This window comes from Scardinius erythrophthalmus (assembly GCF_964197995.2).
Source record: "Scardinius erythrophthalmus genome assembly, chromosome: 23".
Taxonomy (NCBI): domain Eukaryota; kingdom Metazoa; phylum Chordata; class Actinopteri; order Cypriniformes; family Leuciscidae; genus Scardinius; species Scardinius erythrophthalmus.
Genome location: NC_138243.1, coordinates 12,692,554 through 12,709,241, shown reverse-complemented (window position 1 = coordinate 12,709,241; position 16,688 = coordinate 12,692,554). Strand labels below are relative to the sequence as shown.

The 16,688-nt window shown below is 38.2% G+C and overlaps 1 protein-coding gene across 1 annotated transcript in view; it reads left to right on the top strand.

Moving 5' to 3' along the window:
- The window catches only part of gfra2b (GDNF family receptor alpha 2b), a gene marked incomplete at its 3' end in the record, with an annotated part of 61,983 nt that extends 48,801 nt beyond the window's left edge, over positions 1–13,182 (top strand). Inside the window, exons 5-9 of the mRNA XM_081354646.1 lie at positions 1,339–1,448; positions 3,441–3,581; positions 3,807–3,994; positions 11,154–11,204; positions 13,030–13,182. Coding sequence (XP_081210772.1) covers positions 1,339–1,448; positions 3,441–3,581; positions 3,807–3,994; positions 11,154–11,204; positions 13,030–13,182 — 643 coding nt within the window. The remainder of the gene's footprint in view (positions 1–1,338; positions 1,449–3,440; positions 3,582–3,806; positions 3,995–11,153; positions 11,205–13,029) is intronic.
- Between the last annotated feature and the right edge of the window lie 3,506 nt (positions 13,183–16,688).

Genomic DNA, 16,688 nt, shown 5'->3' with positions numbered 1-16,688 from the left:
TCAAGGATACGCTTATACAGTGTCCCATTTTGTGCAGTCTTTGTGTGTAATTATGTGTATTTGACAGTGTATCTCACTTCTCACTTCATATTGTTTAAACTGACCATGTTACAACTGACCCCATGTAACAACCCCCATGTAACAAAGTCTCCGCTAGTTGCACTATGCAAACAAGGTCTTATACTTCAGCTCTAGAAATTAAAGCTATGATGTAGTTGAGAATTAACATAATTGAGTAATATCTTTGAACTGCTATTGCCGTAATTCAGGATCACTTCAGTTCGCCCTTTCAGAGCCGTCCACTTTGGATTGCGTCTCATCAGCATGCGCTGCTCCTTGATTGCTGATTTTACACACCTTGCTGCTTTTGCCTTTTTTTTTTTTTTTTTTTGTGAGTCACGGTGGCGGTTATCTAGAGATAAAGCTTGGGTGAAAATACAGCACAAAAAGCATCAGAGGAACATCCATTTCCATGTCAATATAGCAGAGTAGAAAGGATGACCTTTTCGGCTAGTGCCCATGAGAACGAAGCAGATAACATTCTTTGTTCCGGGATGCAAGCAACACCTATGGACCCCACAGTAAGAACGGTTCAGTTATTATTCACACCGTAGCTGCGTTGGTGAGTCAGGGGTTCAAAGTGCTGCAAAGGATGATTCACTATTAATCAGGGTCTTTGGACGAGGGCGCCAAGACTGATATCTCCATCTCGCTCGCGTTATTTGAGGGAAGGCTGTGTCGTGAGTTTATGTGTGTGCAAAGTGCTCGGGGAGAGAGTTCATACTCAAGAATAAGTACTAATGTGACCCCCTGCCCACCTCAGGTCTAGTGCTTGGAGCAATCTGTTTCTGAATGCACACAACCCCCTAGGAAGAGGCTGTTTGAGGCAGATTGTTCGAGTTGGAGAAATACCACATGGAGTCGAGCAGAAAATGGCCTTCGGAATTGGAACCCCACTAGCCACTAGTTAGGCCTGACAGAATGCATCTCAATGTTGCACATTCACTGCTGCGTATTGTTTCTGTCTTGGATATTAGAGCACAGATGATAGCGGATGCAGCGGCGGCAATAAATAGCTGTGAGAATAAATCTTCCCTTTTGCCTTGATCAAAAGACGTTTGACTCTTGGAGCACCTTGTAGAGAGGAAGTACAGACCGCGGTTATTTGAGTAGATGATAATCCATGCTTTCTGTAGCGTCATGTACCGTAATTCTGCTTTATAAATATAGATAGACTAGTTGGGTTATTCAGGCATGCATCTAAATCCTATTCAGTCAAATGTGCTAAAAATGTTTTGGGCCTCTTAAATTCTATAATTTGTTTTGTTTTTGGACTAGATCCAGGCTGGCAGACTTCCACATGAATTGCCAGACGACACCACATTCAATAACAAGCTGTCCTAATGATAACTACCACGGTTGTCTGGTGTCCTACGTTGGACTCATTGGTGAGTGATTATAATGTGTTGCACAGCAATATTAAGAATTTTGTGGAGAAGAGTGTTTGGAACATGTATTTTGTCTTCCTTGGCTGTTTTAATTAGTGATGCATGAGGAATTTTACTTTTAAGAAAGATTATCAAGAGCAGGAGAACCGTTGAAGGCTGGGGGTATTTAAACAAGGGGTGTATGTGTGTGTGCATGTGTGTGTGCTTGTTTTTCTATCCCGGTGGGGACTTCAACCTGAATGCACACTGACTCATGGGGCCTTGTGTCACTGTGGGGACCTAAATTGAGGTCCCCATTAGGGTTGTGCCAATAGACGATAGTATCGTGTATTGACGATAGTCAGAGATATCGTAATATCAATACTATAATTGGCTTGTTTTATCATTAATGTATTACTATTGTTATTATTATTAATAAAGCTAGTATTGTTATTCAATTAATATTAGGAACTACAATTAATTTGCCTTGCCTAAATTCATAACGACATCACTAACGCTAACACATAACCTAACACTTGCGACATCACCGACACGCGCGAATGAGGACTCTCTAAATGTTTTTAAAACAGACTAAAAAACTACATCCCACATCAAAATTGAATTGCAAGGTGATCCATTCACAAATTGTAATCAAGAGTACTTGTTTTAACAGCTGCATCATTCTTATACAGATCAAAGATGAAAAGGCATCGTTGTTCGTCAGTATTTTGTTTCCATAGCACATTAACAAACCATATATATAATAACTAATAACACTGAAAACAATACAATGACAAAATATTAATAATACTAATATCACTAAAATGATATACTGTAGGCCTAATCTTTAAGTTCACGAACACAGCACAACTCTGCCATCTGTGAAAATCAAAAGCAGCTTCAAACACTTGTTTAACAAGAAATATTCTTCTGATTTTTTCACTGTCATTAATGTAAGTCCACAAAAGAAATATTAAGCCAGTAAATTAAGATAGTTGCTATACCGTTATATCCATCGTCGTCTCTGAGAGAATGCGGCATTAATGCAGCGACAGATGCTGAAAGCTCAGTCCGTTTCTGCTTTCACTTTCAGGGAATGAGCGCATTTACAGGCACGTTCTTAACCCGATTATGCTGAATAAACTGACAATGCATGTGGTCATGTAAACGCATTAACCCGTTTTCCTTTATCGGAGTCAAGTCATAAGTTTTCCCGCTGACATGTTGAAATACTCAGATACAAAAATTATTAGGATCTTTTTTTACCTCACTATACCGGGAAATAACCTGATATAGCCTATTAATAAACAATCCACCTTTGCTAGCAAAACAGAAAAAGATTCTCATATATAAAATGAAGTAATAAAACAAGCAAATTAATGAGCAAATAAGCAAGTTAATAATCAAATAAGTAAGCCCCGCCCCACTCACGATAATATCGTGTATTGCCGATCTCACAGGCTGACGATAGGACGATATGAAAATGGAGCATATCGCCCAACACTAGTCCCCATGAGGAAACAAGATTATAAATCATACAGAATGAGTTTTTTTTTTTTATGTAAAAATGCAGAAAGTGTTCTGTGATGGGTAGTTTTAGCGGTAGGGTTAGTGTAAGGGGATATAATATACAGTTGGTACAGTATAAAAATCATTATGTCAATGGAGAGTCCCCACAAAGATAGTAAACCAGACGTGTGTGTGTGTGTGTGTGTGTGTGTGTGTGTGGCAATTTTAAAAAAATAATCTAAAATAATTACTACGTCTAGAGTGTAAATTAGGACTGCAAACCTTTAGAGAACATTTTTAATTGCATCCTTGTAGCCTTTTATCTGGAATAAATCCTGGAGGGTTATGCTGTGAACAAATGTATCTCTAGAAGAGAGCAGACCAACAACCCCTGGCCATTATACTGAGCCAAACAGCACATTATACTCCAGATAGCGAGACCTATAAACCAGCATGTTGCCATCTCATGAATATTTATGAGAATCTCTACCCTTGGCCTTACAGGATCAGATGTGACTCCAAACTATGTGGATGCCAGCCACACCAACATCACCATTTCCCCTTGGTGTGGCTGTCGAGGCAGTGGAAATCACGAAGCTGAGTGCGAGACCTTCCTCCGAGACTTCAGAGAGAACACTTGCCTGAGTGAGTGGAGATAAAATCTCACCTAACCTCACGACTCGCATCCTGAACAGCCATCCTTATGGGCTTAACCTAAATAGCATATCAATGAGAAATGCTATGTCTTACGGGCACGTGATCTCTTTTGCAGAGGGTCTGTTTTTTCCTACATGAAAGTGTCATGGCTTTTTTATGCATGATTTTTTAACGTCTTTATTTGCACATGTGTGCGTTTGTTTCGGTGTGCAGGAAACGCTATCCAGGCATTTGGTTATGGCACGGATGCGGGTCTAGTTCCCATCACGGAGTCTCAGTCGGCAGTCCCATCAGTACGTACCAATCTGCAACCGGCTATCATCACCAAACATGTCATCAACTCCAATGATGTCAAGCAAATAGACAGTGCATGTGTTTTCTCCACATGCGCTAACCTTCAGGTAGGTCTGAAAACATTGTTGTCAATTACATGGGGTTATGTTATTACCCAGTGAATCCAAGGCTAAACATTAAAGGGTTAGTTCACCCAAAAATTAAAATTATGACATTCATGACTCACCCTCATGTCGTTCCAAGCCCGTAAGACCTTCGTTCATCTTCGGAACACAATTGAAGATATTTTAGATTTAGTCCGAGAGCTTTCTGTCCCTCCATTGAAAATGTATGGACGGTATACTGTCCATGTCCAGAAAGCTAATAAAGACATCATCAAAGTAGTCCAAGTGACTACAGTGGCTCAATCTTAAGTTTATAAAGCGACGAGAATACTTTTTGTGCGCAAAAAACAAACAAAAATAACGACTTTATTCCACTATTAATTTCCTTCTCTCTGGGCCTCGAGTCTTTTCACATAGTATAACTGTATAGCATATCTGTGTTGTACGTCACACGTAGGCTCACTATTGGCCGACGCCGGTCATGTGTGATGCGTGTGACGTGCAACACAGACGCGCTGCACCAAAACACTACGTGAAAAGACTCGAGGCCCAGAGAGAAGGAAATTAATAGTGGAATAAAGTCGTTATTTTTGTTTTGTTTTTGCGCACAAAAAGTATTCTTGTCGCTTTATAAACTTAAGATTGAGCCACTGTAGTCACTTGGACTACTTTGATGATGTCTTTATTAGCTTTCTGGACATGGACAGTATACCGTCCATACATTTTCAATGGAGGGACAGAAAGCTCTCGGACTAAATCTAAAATATCTTAAACTGTGTTCCGAAGATGAACGGAGGTCTTACGGGCTTGGAACGACATGAGGGTGAGTCATTAATTACATAATTTTCATTTTTGGGTGAACTAACCCTCTAAGGAATTTAAAGGTTGTGTGCAGTTTTTTGATTCTAAAATACTTATAAGCTATTTGTAGGTTGATTTCACTACAAAACTGTAAACTGTTGTGCTGAGGTGTTTTCAACACTGGATTTGTTTGTTTGAGAATCCCGACCAGCCTGGCACAGCAACAGCTCAACCAATGGTGTGGGTTTGGGGCGGGGCTATCTGATTGTCTAGCCAATTACAGACAGCGGGAGTGTTCAGGAAATCTTTTGGAAACGGTCATTATTTTGCCAATTTTGGTTATAAAGTTCCCGTCTATGGTTTTACCACGGAATTGGGATACTTTTAAAATTGTTACCACGGGTTGATTTTTTTCCTGAAATATTTTATATATTTTATTTGACTGAAAAACTTGTATTTAAATAATTTACTCTACCCAATTTAGGGTCTACCAATGATAAAACCATGCTAGATTATATTTTTATGAGGGGCACTGGTGTTAATATGTACTATATGACATGGAGCAAAGAGAAAGTAGCATCAGAACAAGATCTTAAAACTGTTCATTTTCAAATAGCTAAAAATGAAAGGATTATCACCTACACCGAAAGATTTTGTTCACCAGCTGTCAGTCTTAAGGTAATGTGAAAGGTCTCATTCTTCGTGATCCCATGTTTTAAACTTTAGTTAGTGTGTAATGTTGTTGTTAGAGTATAAATAATATCTGTAAAATTATAAAGCTCAAAGTTCAATGCCAAGCGAGATATTTTATTTAACAGAAGTCGCCTACATCGAACGGCCGGTTTGGACTACATCCCTCTACTTCCTTCTTTAATGACGTCACTAGAACAGTTTTTTGACTAACCTCCGCCCACAAGAATACACAAAAAAGGGGGGCGTGGTCTTGTTGCGCTCCCACGGAGAAGAGGAAGAGTTGCGTTTGTAGAGTGTGTTTGTTGCCATGTCTTCGAGACTGTTATTTTCATCCCGGAGTCCAATCACCTTTGTTTGGTCTTCCCTGAGCGCATGCATCTCCACGTTATTGTAAGAGGCGTGACCTTTCCGGGCAACGTGCGCTAAGCTGCTGTCGAATCACAACACAGGAACCGCTGGCACAATCAGAACTCGTTACGTATTTCTGAAGGGGGGACTTCATAGAACAAGGAAGTCATCAGCCCGTTCTTAGGACAGTGAAAACAGCGGTATACAGATAAGTAAATTGTGTGAAAAATACTGTGGTTTTTTTCATGCGAAACATGAACACATGTTATATAATGCACACTGTAAACACAATCAAAGCTTCAAAAACACACGAAAAACGGGACCTTGAAGAGTACAGTGATTTTCAGTGATTGGGAAGTATTTATGTATTTCAATATGTATTTTCGGTATGTCGGTGGCATAATTTGTGTTACGCCATCATTTTGGCTAGTTTAATTGGTCATTGGGCTAGTTGGCCAATGGATTGTTTTTATTATGCTTAGGCCATGTGTCCACCAAAGTGTTTTTAGCTAGCTCTTCTGAAAACGCTTAGCTGGGGGCACTTTTTCAGTTGAGGATCTGTGGTTGCCATGCAGTATTCACTGAAGTGTTACTAGTTTCTGAATTTGTAGATTGTTTGTTTCTGAATATAAAAATGTTGACATGTAAAGTACTTGCTCTAGTTTTAAATGATTTCTGTTCCGTTGTTGCGTTTGTTGTCATTGTACAAGCAGGATGTGACTATTGGTTGGTGTCGTATTTGCCCCCTCCCCCCTCCTCATTTATGCTAGCCCAAGCAGAAAAAAGAAGCCTCCATTCAATTTAGATAATCCTGTGCGTGTCACATACTAACATTAAAATTGCTCTGGATGTCAAGAATAGTGCAAAAACCTGCTTTGTGCATGTACAAAAGCAAAACACAGAAATTCCATTAAACCCTGCTTTAATCTATAGGCCAAACCTTGGAGACACTGACTATTACAATCATTAAAATAACTGAGGGAAGCAGAATTCCTCTTTTCTCCTGTTTTACCTGAATATATGCAGAGTGTCAAGTGGAAGGTAAAACAAGTTTGTATAATTCAGTATGTAGGTGAATAATTCATAAAATAAGCACATTTGTCAGCTTGTGGGGACATTCTGCATGGCTGTCCACACCAACGAGGTCTGTAATTCCTGGAGAAAGTTGTCTGCCATGGCATACTGGTTAATGCATATGCTCATAAAATATTGAGCCTTGATGCTCAGATGTAAGATTAAGGTTTGAATCTGGCCCATGTCATGTCCATATCCCATTTAACCCTTCTCTCTCCTCTAGATGTTATGTTGATTGTCGCATTGATCTAAAGGATGGTTTGGTTAGTATGATTTTGCTTGCAGACAGGAAGCTATGTAACCCTATGCAAATGAGTGATGTCATCATAAACACTAATTTGTCAGCTAATCCAAGTTTGAAAGGGGCTGCATTATAGAGATATGGCTTTGTGTGACCACTTCCATCATATCGTGCCTTGCAGTTCTGCCCTAAGTCCTGAGGATTCAGTTATAAGCCCCTGGGCACTAAAGAAAATGACTGTACTCTCTCATCCATGCTGAAACAAATTATGAAAACTCCACAGACAGAAATATCATGTAGTCACACAGGAAATAACTATTTTAATTTATGTTTCTGGCAATTGTCATAGGAGGCAACAGTCAATCTGTGAAAAATGGTCTCTGACATTGCTGCTCATATCTGCTCGATTACTTGGCGCGTTTACAAGTGTGTTGAACTTGTGCTTTTAGTAAAAAATGTGCGAGTATGGAATGTGTTTATTGAATATGCAACTGTAATCAAGAATGTCAAGTCTGTGATTTTTTTGTGTCTCTCATTGAAAAACTCCAGCTTTTCATAAAAACAAGGGGAAAACAGCCATCCATTTCCATAATGGTTGAATTTTCATTTTATATCATGATATTAGTTTGTGATAAAAAAAAAAAGTCCAATTTGGATATTGTAAGGCATAACACTTTTTGCAGACAACAGATTTACTGTTTCAAGTTCGATTTACTTAATACTTGTTCTGTCTGAATCTCTTTTCAAATGTTATTCCAACCTTGGCAACTTTTTATTTAGAAAAAGAGAACTGGTATAGTTGCATAGAAAGTATACACGTTTGTGCTGAATAGAATGACAAAAGGTGCCTTCACAAATACAGACTTTTCATTAATTGAACTGTATTTTTTATGTTTAGAGGTTATGCATGAACAGGACCAATTGTCAGTATATAGAAAAGCATTTGAAAAAACATTATTATCTACATTGAAGAAAGAAACGTCATCAAATTGTACCGATGCAGAAACAAAAGAGCTGCTTTCTATCCGAACAGATAAATAAATTAGTTGACAGATTACTGGAATTGTTTGAGATTCTATTAAATATGATAAAATACCCAGCCTCCTTTGGGAACAATATATACACAAGACCAAAAGCACATGACGTGAGTTTAACGTCATTCTGTTGCTTATATTGTTACACAAGAGCAGATCAAGAGCACAAGTGCCTGGTTACACTGGATTACAGGTGTGTGTGTGTGTGTGGGGGGGGGGGGGGGGGGGGGTGAATATTAGGGTGGTCCTTATTTTTAAAGTCTCCAGTTGTCTTAACCCTTCAAATTGTTCCTTTATATAAGAAAATACAGCATGCCAATTTTTATGGCAGTAACAATAATTACTGGTAGCTCAATAGCTTTAAACTTTCTGAGATTTTGATGATTTTCGTAAAAACAGATCATTTGAATTGGTATCGTACCTGGCGATATTCCAAAGTCTAGTGGTATTCTAGTGGCGATAAAATTCCAAAAAAATCTCCATAAAAGCATCTAATGCACCATATATTCCTAAATATGTATTTTAGATACATATTTTAGATACATATCTCTGTTTACTTATTATAGAAACTAAATCCAAATTAATCCATCCATGACCCGGTTTAGCAGATTTACCTTTCCTGGTGGAATCAATACATATTTCTACTGATGATCACCTTGGTTATTGTTTGGGTTTAGAACACATTTTTTGGTTAAAAAAATTACATTACATTACGTTCCTTGAAATTGACCTGGAACTTTGGCCGAATCAAGCAGATTATCAGAAGGCACAGGCAACCATACATGCAATGAAAGTAGTCAATGATCACGCCGAGAGAGGAGTGGCTCTGATTCAAGAATACAACGGCTATCTCACACACTCTGAAGAACAATTGCAGTTTCTCCTTCATGTGGTGGAAGATCACAGACGGATCTATCCAGACTGCAAAAAGTCAACACTGGCTGCTGAGCATCAGAAATGAGGGATTGTTGAAAACTTTGAGCTTTTTTTAAGATTGTTGTCATTGCTGTCATGTCAGTGTTGCTCTGATTTCAATAAAATGTAGTTCATTTGAAGCAACTTTTAATATTACTTGCATATCACAATAACGCCGCACAGCTTAACATAGGCAATCTTCCACATGATTGAGCTACCTCAATAATATATTATATCATTTTTTTTGTCAACATTTTTGCATATTTCTAATTTTGAAGTTAAAAGGAACAGTTTAAGAGGTTAAGACACTGACATTTAAAAAAAAAAAGAAAAGAAAATTGCTCTTGATAAGGACCACCCTAGTGAATATGATGTAGGTTTTGTGATGAAATATTGTGGACGCAAAATGGCTGCAACTGTTTAGTGAATTGGCCATGGAATGTTTACAGATGGGTACAAAAGGAAATTCATGTTTTCTGAGATGAATCAATTTCTCGATGTAGTCTGGGAATTGACTGTGCTGTTAAATAGGGCACTGTAACTATCAGTTATTAATCTTGCTTTTTAATGTCACAATGCCTATGAAGTTCTGCTTGGGTTTCTGTTTGTTTGCTTTTTTTCAACAGTGTTGTTAATCCTCTGATGTCAGTGTTTTATCTTAAAAAGGAACTTTATTCATTGATTTCATGCTTTTTCTTTCTTTCTTTCTTTCTTTCTTTCTTTCTTTCTTTCTTTCTTTCTTTCTTTCTTTCTTTCTTTCTTTCTTTTTTCTTTCTTTCTTTCTTTCTTCTTTCTTTCTTTCTTTCTTTCTTTCTTTCTTTCTTTCTTTCTTTCTTTCTTTTTTCTTTCTTTCTTTCTTTCTTTCTTTCTTTCTTTTTTCTTTCTTTCTTTCTTTCTTCTTTCTTTCTTTCTTTCTTTCTTTCTTTCTTTCTTTCTTTCTTTTTTCTTTCTTTCTTTCTTTCTTTCTAAAACAGCTCTAAAAATGCCATGTTTCCTGTGGGAAAAGCAATTCAAAGAATCAATCAAGCAAACCATTTTGCGATTTTTCCGTAAAGCTTAATTATGGTTTTGCAGTTGTTGTTTTTTCTCACTAAGACAGATGTTACGTTTATGATTGTCTTCTAGTTAACGAACTATAACTAGCTGAGAAGTTCTTGAACATGTTAAGTGCACAACTGCTTCCAATATCCAATGCATTTATTTCATGCTTCATGGCATGTAAAAAACCCACCTGCTAAAAACACCTTGAAATGAGTGACATTTCGCACAAAAGTGACACTTAAAAAGTGAATCCTTCTAACAAGATAGGTCACATAATTTCCATCTTCACAATCAACTGATTTCTGAATATTTAAAGGGAACGTTTTAAATGTCTGCACCCCCATCTGTCATTGGTCAACCAAACAGATAACTCGCTGTAACGGGGTTTAGATGTTACGGGAAGAAGGAGGCGGGAACCGGCGGACATTCAACAATATTTAATAAAATACACAAATACAAAAATGAAAGTAAAAGCCAGCAGCCCCTCACGGACGACTGCTGGCAACACAAACAGAAACAAAACATGAACTAAAAATCAGGCCTGTCCTCTCTCGCTCTTCACTGTCGTCGCTCCTCCTTTATGCTTCCGCTCCTCCGTGAGAGATGCGAGACCGGTGCGTCGCGCACGTGTCGCTCATTATCAATCACGCCACCGGCCTCGCGCCGTCCTCCCACGGCCCTCGACCTCGTCGTGCTCGCCACACTCGCGTTAGTGGTTGAGACGATATCACATAATGATTTCACAGCGCCACAGTGTTTACTTTTCAGGGGAATCAAATAGTTTACTCACAGTCTCTCTCTATTAAGCTAGGATAGAAGTATTGTAACATCCAAAAATTACACAATTTACTTTAACATCCCTATTACACTGTTCCAATACAGCAGTCTTGGGTAATTATGTTGGTTCATGATGGAATGATGGATGTTGGGCAGCCAGACACAATCAACATTGACCAGTGCTGTATTGAGGTTATGGATGAAATCCTAAGAATATTAATTATTTCTATTTCCACAGGACAGTGAGCAGAAATGTTCTCCTTCTAACAGTTTTGATTGTGCTGACGAGGTAAGAAATATTTCATAAATCATAACATAATTTTCTTGTTCCTACTTTGTTCTTACCTACGTATTTTGGGTAAAGATCAAATGCACATTTATTTATTTTTAAATGGAAATCATATTATTTTTATCACACTCATAATAAAGTGACCATAATTTCATTTTCTTTCATTTTGTCATGATGCTGCACTTCTAACATGAAAAACTGGAAATGTATTCATACATACACTCACCTAAAGGATTATTAGGAACACATACTAATACTGTGTTTGACCCCCTTTCGCCTTCAGAACTGCCTTAATTCTACGTGACATTGATTCAACAAGGTGCTGAAAGCATTCTTTAGAAATGTTGGCCCATATTGATAGGATAGCATCTTGCAGTTGATGGAGATTTGTGGGATGCACATCCAGGGCACGAAGCTCCCGTTCCACCACATCCCAAAGATGCTCTATTGGGTTGAGATCTGGTGACTGTGGGGGCCATTTTAGTACAGTGAACTCATTGTCATGTTCAAGAAACCAATTTGAAATGATTCGAGCTTTGTGACATGGTGCATTATCCTGCTGGAAGTAGCCATCAGAGGATGGGTACATGGTGGTCATAAAGGGAAGGACATGGTCAAAAACAATGCTCAGGTAGGCCGTGGCATTTAAACGATGCCCAATTGGCACTAAGGGGCCTAAAGTGTGCCAAGAAAACATCCCCCACACCATTACACCACCACCACCAGCCTGCACAGTGGTAACAAGGCATGATGGATCCATGTTCTCATTCTGTTTACGCCAAATTCTGACTCTACCATCTGAATGTCTCAACAGAAATTGAGACTCATCAGACCAGGCAACATTTTTCCAGTCTTCAACTGTCCAATTTTGATGAGCTCGTACAAATTGTAGCCTCTTTTTCCTATTTGTAGTGGAGATGAGTGGTACCCGGTGGGGTCTTCTGCTGCTGTAGCCCATCCGCCTCAAGGTTGTACGTGTTGTGGCTTCACAAATGCTTTGCTGCATACCTCGGTTGTAACGAGTGGTTATTTCAGTCAAAGTTGCTCTTCTATCAGCTTGAATCAGTCAGCCCATTCTCCTCTGACCTCTAGCATCAACAAGGCATTTTCACCCACAGGACTGCCGCATACTGGATGTTTTTCCCTTTTCACAGCATTCTTTGTAAACCCTAGAAATGGTTGTGCGTGAAAATCCCAGTAACTGAGCAGATTGTGAAATACTCAGACCGGCCCGTCTGGCACCAACAACCATGCCACGCTCAAAATTGCTTAAATCACCTTTCTTTCCCATTCTGACATTCAGTTTGGAGTTCAGGAGATTGTCTTGACCAGGACCACACCTCTAAATGCATTGAAGCAACTGCCATGTGATTGGTTGATTAGATATTTGCATTAATGAGAAATTGAACAGGTGTTCCTAATAATCCTTTAGGTGAGTGTATTGCATCTGTTCATTTTTTCTTTCTCTCAATTGAAATATCATTTGATTGTACTTTCCAGCTTCTAGTCTTGTAATATCTCTTTAACTAAATAAGGCATAACTTTAATGGCATCAAGCTGCAGGATGTGAATTCATTCAGGAAAAAAAAACAACAGCAAGTCATTGTCACTGTATAAATAATGAAGTTAAAATTAATAAAGTTTAAATACCTGCATTTTTCTGAATGTCTCCTATATGCTTTTATAGAAATACCTCTTAATAAATTATATCACAAACCAATTAATGTGTTTAACGTTACTGAGTAAATAAAGGAACAGGAATTACCCGTAATCTGAATACTTGAACAAAGCATATAACCAAAAAAAGCTTGTAATATTTCTACAGAATGTGGTGAACCCCAATATGGAGGGATCCATTGACTCGGCGGGCTCTCACCAGGCTGACAACAACAGAGCCAGACATTCATCTGTGACTTCAATCAGTGTTTCTGCCGCCACACTGACACTGGCCTTTGCACTGGTCAATCAGGTTCTGTAAACACAGCCTGACTCTACAAGACCAGGAAGCATCTAAAGGATTCTTCTGACCTCAATCAAAGAACTTCTCTAAACTGACATTGATCTTTCTCTCTCTCTCTTAGTGTGTGTGTATGTGTGTATCACACGCCATCTTTAAAAACCAGTCGAAACAAAAAACAACAAATCCCTAAAAGGAGCTTCAAAAAGACTAGAAATGCCACTGCCCCATCCAAGAGAAAGGGAGGAACCACCAGCGTTGTTGAGAAGCTGACAGGGAACACAGAGAACTTCTATAAACTTCTTCTCTTGCCAGGAGGAAAGTAGCCCACGATGTTCTCTCATAGTATGATGGACAGATGATTGAGAACATGCTGTAAAATGCAGCCGGACGATCATGTGACCCATTGATGAACTCTCTCTGTATATTTACCTAGAGATATAAAGTAACCATTATAAAAACATCACTATTCGCTATCCCCAGCACACATCAGTACAATATTGCTCACTGCCTTGATCATTACCCAATAATTTTATGTAAATGTTTCTTTTGTTCAAAGAAAAAATATATATTGATGAAATCTCAATTTGTGCCCTTTTTAATTTCTCAAATTTGTTCCCAGCGAACTACAAGGATTCATCAACGACACGTTTGAACATACAATTTGGCTAGACTTGGTCCATACAGCCCTGTGTAAAATGTGTATAATGATGTTTGTAAGTATATGAGATTCTTTGAGAAAATGTCAAGCTTTTTTTTCCTGTTTTATCTCTAAAGAACCTTTAGCATGTGCTGGAAAGCCGAGAGACGTGGGGAACAAGAACAAAAGTGGAGAGCCACGTGAAACGTATCACCATGGAGAGCCGTCAGTGCCAATGATGTTCGTCTTAGGCTGTTATTATGTGTAATCATTTCTTTCTTGCCAAAAGACTTGGATTATATTCAAAGAAAAGTGCTCCAGGGAGAGTGGAACAAAAGATCCATTTGTGGAGAGGGTCAATTGTTGGTGTATTTTATAGTGTGCAATCTATCGTGTGGCCTTACTTTTTTGTCTTTGCTCTGTTCCTCTCTCTTATGTAATGGTTTCAGACCATACCACTTGCAAATGTGCCACCAAGTCAGACTGAGATGATTTTAGACGTTCAAAAATAGCAACACCCTCAAAAACGTCTTGGTTTATTTGTGATGCTTTAAAATTGAGGCAAGACGGAGGCTCAAGAATGTGTCAGAAATATTTGTTTAAATCTGAATAAAAACATCCTAGTAATGTCTCGAAGAGTCATGACTGCAGCATTTATTGTAGAATTAAGTTAGATCAGAGTAATTATCTTGGAATAAGTTTTGTTTAACCTAAAATTACATATTTAAAGTCAACATGAAATGAGAATTGACCCCGTTTAACATTATTCTAAAGAGAGAAAAACTATTTCGTAGATGACTTTTTGTCAAACTATTTTCCTATTGATGTCACTAAGGCCATGTGCACATGAGTTCACACTTACATATAATCTAATATAGTATAAAATATATATGTATTTGGCGTGCTGTCCGAGAAGAGGGCTCTGAGCTTGGAATTTGGCCCGAACCCAGAGCACTCTCCCCCCAATCCCTGGCCGGGATAGGAATAATCGGAAATGGAAACAGCATTGTGGAACAGAGGTAATTCGGCTCTACATATAAGCCTCCTCTTGCTCTGATAGATTATCTGAACGTGCTCTTCCCGAACATCGTTAATAAAATATCATATAGAGTTCAATAGTGCCTGCCCACTTTTTCAATTGCCTTTATTTTGGCAGTATTTTTTTCCATAAGGAGTTTTAAAAAAAGTATTTGTTGGTTAAAAGTGCTGTATGTATTTTTTATTTATTGTAATAAAGCATAAAACTAATATAATATATTTGCCGAGATTTAGGACACTAAATTATTCTACTTTGAAATGTGCATTCCGTGTCGGCCCACTGCCAATTTACCCAATAATATTTCGACATCACAGATTGCCAGTTTGTGGAAAATACAGCGTATTGCAGCCATGGAAGCCAGAAAACGAACTGGGTCAGGGATTGCGGATTCTGTCTGTCCTAAAAAAAGCCTCTGCAATTAGCTGATCAACTTTCAGTGTAAGGCTAGTCACTTTCCATTGTCAATTGCATTCATTCCTGTTGCGTGTCCTCAATCTGGCAACCCGTGTGAGCGTCGAATCTGAGGAGGAGGGGGCGGGGGAAACAACTCTCTCCAACATTTTGAATTTTGACTGCCAATATTACAAACTACACATTTAAACGCCATGAACCAAACCAGCTATGAGGTGAATCACAACAAATTTTGATTTAAAAAAAAAAAAAAGTGTTCCAAAATTGTCCAAAAAGACAAAGGTACAAGATGGCTTTAATAAGGAAAAGAACTAAAATCCCATGGAGCATTATGATAAGAGGAGATTTTGCTGCCGAATCATAGGTAATGTAGATTTTAACCAGGAATTTCGCTGTTAATAATAATAATAATAATAAATGTATATGATAAAAAATATAATAATGCATATTAATCAACAAAAGGATATATCATTGATTAACAACCTTGTAGCTTACAGTAGGTCTGTCTTTAACCATTCTCGTTAAAAATCAATTTCTTTATGGAGAAAATAAATGGGATTTTCACTTCAAAACAAACTGTTGCACTGTATTGGACCGTTTTAACCCATAGCAAACTTGCATTCATTCTGGCTCCATTCTGGTATGTAATGTCTACTTTTCACAATACAAACAAGTCCTAGCCAGCCTTTTTTCCCTCTGAACATCCAGTTTTACTTTAAAAAACATCACATTAATGTGGTAAAATGGGTTGCATTTCACATTAAATGTAGCCTTCGTCACGTGTGAACAACACATAGAAAAAGCTAAATGTTGCAAACAGTGTGATAAACTGAATTTTTTTTAAGACTGTTGCTCTGTAAAAAAACACCACTGCCCCCCAGAAATCTGCTCAAGGTCTGATGATAATCCTTGGCAGTTATGAATGGAATCAACACACAAACACATGGGCGTTGTCACTGCGAGATGTTTGCTGCCAGTGCTTGCCAGCTGTAGCAAATTCAGATGCTTTTATTATTGTATGATGCTTTGGCTTATCTGCTGCTGGAGCTAAATGGGGTATTTTTTTTTCCTCTAAGATCATTAATGCATTTTAACATACTAATTTGTCATTTAGCTTACACTTTTAGCCAAAGTGACAGAAACATTCTCGCAAATGCTTCACCAACACATTGACTTGACTTGACATTGCAGCCGCACTGTCCCTTTGAACAACGTGTTCACTGAGAATGCAACAATGAATTATTATTGAGACAGTCCCTCGGGGGTTGAATGAGGGTTAAATGTCTTGTTCAAAAGCACAATTTTGACATTTCAAGTTACCAGCCAAGACTTCAACTACTAGGACTGCATATCCACCAACTTAAGTATAATATATACCCATGAGATGCTGCACATATTTATCTATTTCCTGTTTGCCATCTTGATGTCCTTCATCAG